Genomic DNA, 7,522 nt, shown 5'->3' with positions numbered 1-7,522 from the left:
TTCGAGGGCCAGCGCGGTCGCGGGGCGCGGGCGAGGGGATGACGGACCCGAACGACTCCTTTCCAACTCCGAACTGAAATCCCATTCCCTCAGGCCTTCAGCGGCTCGAGCTCGGGAAATCCTAGCCACTTTCCCCCTCTTCTCTAGCCCTTCTTCCTGCCCCGGGGGCGGGGGTGCGGGGGTGGGCGGCGCGCAGTTTTCCAGAGGCGGCCGGGCGGGAGGCGGTGGCCGAGCGGGGCGGTGCGCATGGGTGGGGGGGAGGGGGTGGGCCGGGGGAGGGGAGTCCGGGAACTTTGAGACTCGGCCCCGGGGGCCCTCGGTGACATTTCAGGCGGCGCCTCGCCAGGCCAGCGTCCCGGGACCCTCTGCCGGCTGCAGACTCGCCGGCCGCGCAGCTCGGAGAGACACCCCGGGCCGCCCCCCGCGGCCGCGCGCGATCCGGACGGCGGAAGACGTGGCCGCGGGCATGGGCAGCTTCTCGCTGGAGCCGTGGCTGCCGCGGCCTCTCAGCCCCCCGGGCCTGGTCCTCGCTGCGGCCCTGCTGCTGCTGGTACTGTATCTGCACGCCCGGCGCACCAGGTAAGCGCCCAGCCGCCCGGCCGAGCAGCCTCGCGCCTGGGTCACGCATGCGTCGTGGGCCCCGCGACCGCGCGCGACCCAGATGGTCCAGGGAGCCCCTTCCATGACTGCGGGCGCCGGCGTCTCTGGGGGTCGTGTGTAAAGACAAAGGCTTCGTCTGCCTCTTTCCCAGGCACACGCACACGTATGCAAGCGTGGGGACCAATTCGATTTGCTGCTCCGGCTCGGTTGTAGTCTGCCCTAGGTTTGCATTATACGTTATGCATCACGCATGGCTTCCAGACACGCTTTGCTGCCTTGTTGCAGTGAGTTGATGCTTTGTGGCCTAGCATTCATAGAGTATTTCGGAAGCGGAATTTTCTTTCTTTTCATTCCACTAAAAGTGAAATGTTTTAGGAAAATGCCAGTGTAAGGTATGAGCAGTACCTCTGGGTGCCTGTCAGTGCCTCAGTTTACCACTGGTCCGCATCTGGAAAAATGCACCTCATGGGATTTTTGTGAGGACTTAATGGACTTATAATGTGTATTTTATACATTTACTCCGTTATTTTCATTAGAACAGAATAAACAACATATTAACACCAAAACCCAGAAGTGTGTCACTTCATTATCTGATTTGAAATGTGGAAGGAGAAACAAGAGAAGTTCAACATAAAAGCACTCACTTTGAAATCACTCTTTGTCTTTTCTAACCGGGTCACTTTTCATACTATCAGGTTCTTCTTCATAGCTTTTTTTTTTTTTTTCCTCCCTTGTTTTTTGTTTTTGTCTGATCATCTGGGTGGAGTGTGTGGTGTCGTTCGCTGAGGTAGGGCAGATTTGGAGGGACAGGGACGTGTTAGATAAATAGTGAAGTCTGTGTTTCTGGTGCTCAGTGGCGAGGTCCGGGGAGGATATTTAATTATGAAAGTCACAAATATGAAAATGGAACATAAAATCATGAGTATAGATTGGTCACCTTGTGAAAAAGTTTGATGGAAAAGTAGGGGGCCCGGGCCACTCTCCTTGTTGAAGAGTCTGGCAGAAGAAGAAGGACCACCAAAGGAGACTGAGAAGGAGGGGCCAGTGGCATGGGAAGAAAACCAAGTGAATGTGGTGTCCCAGAAGCTAGGTAAGGACATATTTAAACAAGTAGGGGGAGTTACCTGTGTCAGATGCTGCTGTGAAGTCTAGTGTGTTGAGGACAAAGGACCATCAGAGTTGACAAGATGCAGAATTGGTAAGAGTGAAGCTGAAAGTTAATGGGCATGATAGCCTGTTTGAAGTGGATTGAAGTGCTGTCTGTCCTACAGTAGCTAAGATTTTATATTCAGACAAGAGTGCAATGTAGTATTGTTTCATATCTCTTGAGCCAGTAATTCCAGTAGTTTTATTTAAAGAAATTGCTCCAGGTGAAATAATCGTGAAGGTCCTTAAAGATTTCACCAGCTCAGTGCTCATCAGGGCTGCTTATAATAGTGAAACATTAGGAAAAAAACCTAGATTTCTGAAAAATATTGGTTTAGTTAAAGAAATTCTAGCATATCCGAGTAGTAGAAAGTTATGTAGCCATAAAAAACTATAATGTAGACTATATGAAGACATAGAAAGCCATATTCAAGATACATTAAGTGAAAAAAATTTAAAAACACTGTTCGTGTACATGGTGTCCATGACCTCCAGCCAAAGACTGCTAGGAACACACCTGTAGTGGAACAAGTTGAGTTATTGTTTATGGCAACTAGAAGGAACACACGCCATTCATTCTGGGTAAAAGAGTGTAGAAAGGACCTATTTATGGCATTTGGGTTTGTGTTATGTGATTTGGGGGAAGGTTCCAGGAAGCAAGCTTTTGCTCTCAGAAAGCTGGGGCTGGTCTATGACTGGAAACCTTAATCTCCTCTATGAGGCGAGAGGAATGCTTTGAGGCTGAATCAGCAATTAGTAAGTAAGCAACAGACTCTAGAATTAGCAAGGTTTGGGGGATATTTGGTCATTTTATTGACTTAGTATTCATGATTTTTGTCAGTATTTAGACATGATTATGGATTTATCTCGTTTTTGACTTTATAATAGTCACAGAGTGGCTTTCTTTGATCACTTAAATGTTTGTTATTAAGAACGGCTTAATGTTTGTGCAATTGTTTCTGTTCATCAGAAGAGCGAAGTGTGGTAGCTACTGTCAACTGAAGAGAAATACAGAACCTAAAAGTTGTGAGTTATGTTGTATCCCGGAAGCTTACTGAAGACTATATAGCCCAGAAGACAGCCTCTCAGGTAGCTCTGAGGAACTGTTCCGAAGAGGCAAGAGAGGCGCCAGGATATATAGGAGTTTTTGCTGAAAAAAAAAAAAAAAATCATACAGTTGAACATCAAAAGATTACTGCTGATCACAAAAAAACAGACATTTCAAGTTAACGATTTTAGTACTTTTCTACGTATGGGAAGGTGCAAGAGTCCAGGCTCATTGAAATGATTTCTTATATATGTATCTTCACTACCTGGGGCCAGCATCCTGTTTTTCTCCATCCTGAATTCCCCCCAGAGTGCCCCACACGGTCAGGGGTGGCTACAGTGGCTGGTGGCTAGACAGCATTTTGTTTACTAGAATGGCAGGCAACACTTTTTGTCCGCATTAGGAGTGCCAAGCAGGCATCTCGATGTCAGGGGTTGTGTTTATCTTTCTTAAAAATATAAGAGGCTGCAAGGATATACCACAGACATTTGGGGGGGGCAAATTTACATACAGTGAAATGTGTAGATTTTAAATGTACCGTTCGATTAGTTTTCATACATGTAGACACCCGTGTAACCGTCACCCCAGTCAAGAAATAGAATATTTTCTCACACCCCTTTCTAGTTAGTCCCCACCCCTGAGCTCTGATTTAGTTTTGCCTGTTCTTGAGCTTCTTATAAATGGGATTATGCAGTATCTTCTTTTGTGTATGGCTTTCTTCTGTCAACAAAATGGTTTTGAGATTCACCCATGTTGTTGCATATATCAGTAATTCATTCATTCTGTTTCATTGCAGAGTAGTTTATGTTCTCTCTCTATATAAACTGTGGTATATACATGTATATATGTACTATATATATATATATACACTACATTTGTTATGTATGTGTGTGTGTATGTGTTTACTACAAGTTGGTCATCTATTGTCCTTTTAATGGACTTTTAGTTATTTCCAGTCCGGGACCATTACAAATAAAGCATATGTAGACATTCTTTTACAAGACTCTTTGTGGACATATATTTAGTTCCTTCTTGGGTTAAAATCCTGAAACCTATGAGAAGGTTGATGGATCATAGGGTAAAGACTTATACTCACACCCATTTTGGAAAATGCCATTTTTCCAATGTAATTGTACTTTTGTAACACTTCCACCAGTACATACTATATGAGAGTTCCAGTTGCTCGCTATTTTCACCTATGTCTGATGTGGCCAGTCTGTTAGTTTATAAACCCTATCTTTCTAGATTCTGAATTTTATTGTCTTCCCCTGAAGAGTGTTGCATTTTGTTTTAGTGTGCAGATGTATTTCTGGCCGATTCTCTTGAACTTGGGGGAAGCTTAGTTTTATCCTTTATAAAGATGAGTCTGTGGAAAGCTCAGGATATTTACCAAGCTTCTTTTCTTTGATGGGATTCAAACCCTAAACTCCTGTCTCCCCAGCAGTGGGCAGCAGCAGACATCTCTGCTCAGTTCTTTGAATACTGCAGCTGATGCTTTCCACAGGGCTCTTTGAAGTCTCCTCCACAGATGCACACTTCCAGGGTTGGCCAACAATTTGAAGGGTGTCTATATGCATGTTTTTCTAGGTTTCTCTTCTTGACTTCCAGCCACTTCAGTATCCCAAACTCTGACACCTCAGTCAGTAATATTGTAGCTTTTTGCTTGAGTTCCAGCTGTCTCTCCCCCTTGCAGACGGGTCAGAGGAAATGCTGTCTACCCTGGACTTAATTCATTATGGGTCTGTTCTTTAAGGGTTGACTCCCCTTCAGTATCTGCCTTCTTTTGCTTGTTCTTTAGTGCATTTAAATCATTTTTTGTTTGTTTGTTTTGTCTTTTGCTATCTGTGAAAATGTTAGGTTATTTCAAGCTACCTCACCATTACTGGAACCCAAACCCAGACTTCTAACAGTGATTATATCTAGGTGATATCTTTTTTGTGAAATGATTATTATTTCCTTTTTCATGCTTATATTTTTAGATTGTCATAATACATACGTATTTCTTTCATAAGACAAAAAGAATGATACATTTAAAATAAAACTTTGATAAATTCTTTTAAAATGTTTTTAATCATTTTTTTCTTTTTAGAAGAACCAGCATTCGGGGTCAGTGTAGTAATAGGATTCTAACTTAGAAGATAAGATTTGGGTGGTGCTAGGAAACCCAGTTCATTTCCAGAAAGTCATGATATATATATGATATATATATATGTGGATATATATATAAAATATGAAATATGTTTTTGTCCAATAATTAGATACATGTTTTTAAAAAAATCACTGTTTACTAATAATAGACTTAAATATAGATACATACTTTCCAATTTATTTTAGAAGACAACATCATATAAAAGCAGAGTCTGTAGCAAGGCAGAGTTGAAAACAAACACATCTCTACTATTCTTTCCCTACCTCCCAATCCCCTGTAAAAAGGACAAAAATCAGCCCTACCAAAACAATAGAATATAAATATAAAATAGTTAAATTATTTTAAATAAATGAAATAAAAATTGGCACTAAATATTATGCTTCCTGAAGAGCACACTTAAAACAGAATTAAAAGTTTATAATGAATAGGGGAAAGTGTTTACAGAAAGTATCACGGGGAAAGGACAATAGCACACAGTTTTTAAGCTTACAGCTCGGGATATGAGAAGTCTGAAATGGGCCTTACTGGCTTCAGTTAAGGTGTCGGTAGGGTTGCATTCCTTTTGGTGGGTCCAGGAGCGAATCCATTTCCTTGCCTCTTCCAGCTTCTTGAGGTCACCAGAACTCCAATCTCTGTTTCAGACTCTGACACTCCTCTTTCTTTTTTTTTAAAGAAGATGTTGGGGGTAGGAGGTTATTAATTTATTAATTTATTTTATTTATTTTTGCTGTGTTGGGTCTTTGTTTCTGTGCAAGGGCTTTCTCTAGTTGTGGCAAGCGGGGGCCACTCTTCATTGTGGTGTGCGGGCCTCTCACTATCACGGCCTCTCTTGTTGCAGAGTACAGGCTCCAGACGCTCAGGCGCTGTAGTTGTGGCTCATGGGCCTAGTTGCTCCGCGGCATGTGGGATCCTCCCAGACCAGGGCTCGAACCCATGTCCCCTGCATTAGCAGGCAGATTCTCAACCACTGCGCCACCAGGGAAACCCTTGCCTCTTTCTTATAAGGACCTTAGTGACTACATTGAACCCACCCAGATAATATAGGATAAGCTTCCCATCTCAAGTTCCTTAATTCAGTCACATTGGCAAAATCCTTTTTGCTATGTTAGGTAGCATATTTAAGTTAGGGATTAAGGATTAAGAGGTGGGCATAACAGCAAAGGAGACCATAAATAAGACAAAAAGACAACCGTCAGAATGGGAGAAAATATTTGCAAATGAAGCAACTGACAAAGGATTAATCTCCAAAATTTACAAGCAGCTCATGCAGTTCAATATCAAAAAAACAAACAACCCAATTCATAAATGGGCAGAAGACCTAAATAGACATTTCTTCAAAGAAGACATACAGATTGTCAACAAACACATGAAAGGATACTCATCATTAGAGAAATGCAAATCAAAACTACAATGAGTTATCACCTCACACCAGTCAGAATGTCCATCATCAAAAAATCTACAAACAATAAATGCTGGAGAGGGTGTGGAGAAAAGGGAACCCTCTTGCACTGTTGGTGGGAATGTAAATTGATACAGCCACTGTGGAGAGCAGTATGGAGGTTCCCTAAAAAACTAAAAATCGAACTACCATACGACCCAGCAATCCCACTACTGGGCATAAACCCTGGGAAAACCATAATTCAAAAAGAGTCATGTACCACAGTGTTCATTGCAGCTCTATTTACAATAGCCAGGACACAGAAGCAACCTAAGTGTCCATGGACAGATGAATGGATAAAGAAGATGTGGCACATATATACAATGGAATATTACTCAGCCATAAAAGGAAACGAAATTGAGTTATTTGTAGTGAGGTGGATGGACCTAGAGTCTGTCATAGAGCGAAGTAAGTCAGAAAGAGAAAAACAAATACCGCATGCTAACACATATATATGGAATCTAAAAAAAAAATGGTTCTGATGAACCTAGGGGCGGGAGAGAAATAAAGACACAGTCGTAGAGAATGGACTTGAGGACACGAGGAGGGGGAAGGGTAAGCTGGGATGAAGTAAGAGAGTGGCATTGACATATATACACTATCTAATGTAAAATAGATAGCTAGTGGGAAGCAGCTGCATAGCACAGGGAGATCAGCTCAATGCTTTGTGACCACCTAGAGGGGTGGGATAAGGAGGGTGGGAGGGAGACGCAAGAGGTAGGGCATATGGGAATATACGTATGCATATAGCTGATTCACTTTGTTATACAGCAGAAAGTAACACAACACTGTAAAGAAATTATACTCCAATAAAGTTGTTAAATAAATAAATAAATAAATGATTTGAACCCAGGAGAGGACACCTCACAAATGACATCTTCTGGATGACATCAAAGAGAGTCCCCCTCCTTCGGAGATTCAAAGGGTCCACATTCTGTGACCTCTGAATAATCTCTCCGTCATCTTCCTTAATAGAAAATGGAATTAACAGCGACCATACAAGGTAGATACGAGAAGCAAAGTGCATGAGAAACGTGAACACGTTTTGTAAAGTGTGAAGTCACTTGAAAGACAGTTGGCTTGCACAATTAGGCTTCCTTGGTTCTTCCCAAAGATCCTTTTCTCTCAGTTGCTGTTTAGG

General features: G+C 42.5%; 1 protein-coding gene across 1 annotated transcript in view; it reads left to right on the top strand.

The window, feature by feature from the left end:
* The first annotated feature begins 307 nt into the window (after positions 1-307).
* The window catches only part of CYP7B1 (cytochrome P450 family 7 subfamily B member 1), a 182,327-nt gene continuing 175,112 nt past the window's right edge, over positions 308-7,522 (top strand). Inside the window, exon 1 of the mRNA XM_060035153.1 lies at positions 308-579. Coding sequence (XP_059891136.1) covers positions 467-579 — 113 coding nt within the window. The 5' untranslated portion in view covers positions 308-466. The remainder of the gene's footprint in view (positions 580-7,522) is intronic.

Source organism: Delphinus delphis, chromosome 17 (assembly GCF_949987515.2).
Source record: "Delphinus delphis chromosome 17, mDelDel1.2, whole genome shotgun sequence".
NCBI classification, from domain to species: domain Eukaryota; kingdom Metazoa; phylum Chordata; class Mammalia; order Artiodactyla; family Delphinidae; genus Delphinus; species Delphinus delphis.
This window is presented reverse-complemented; position numbering and strand designations above follow the sequence as displayed.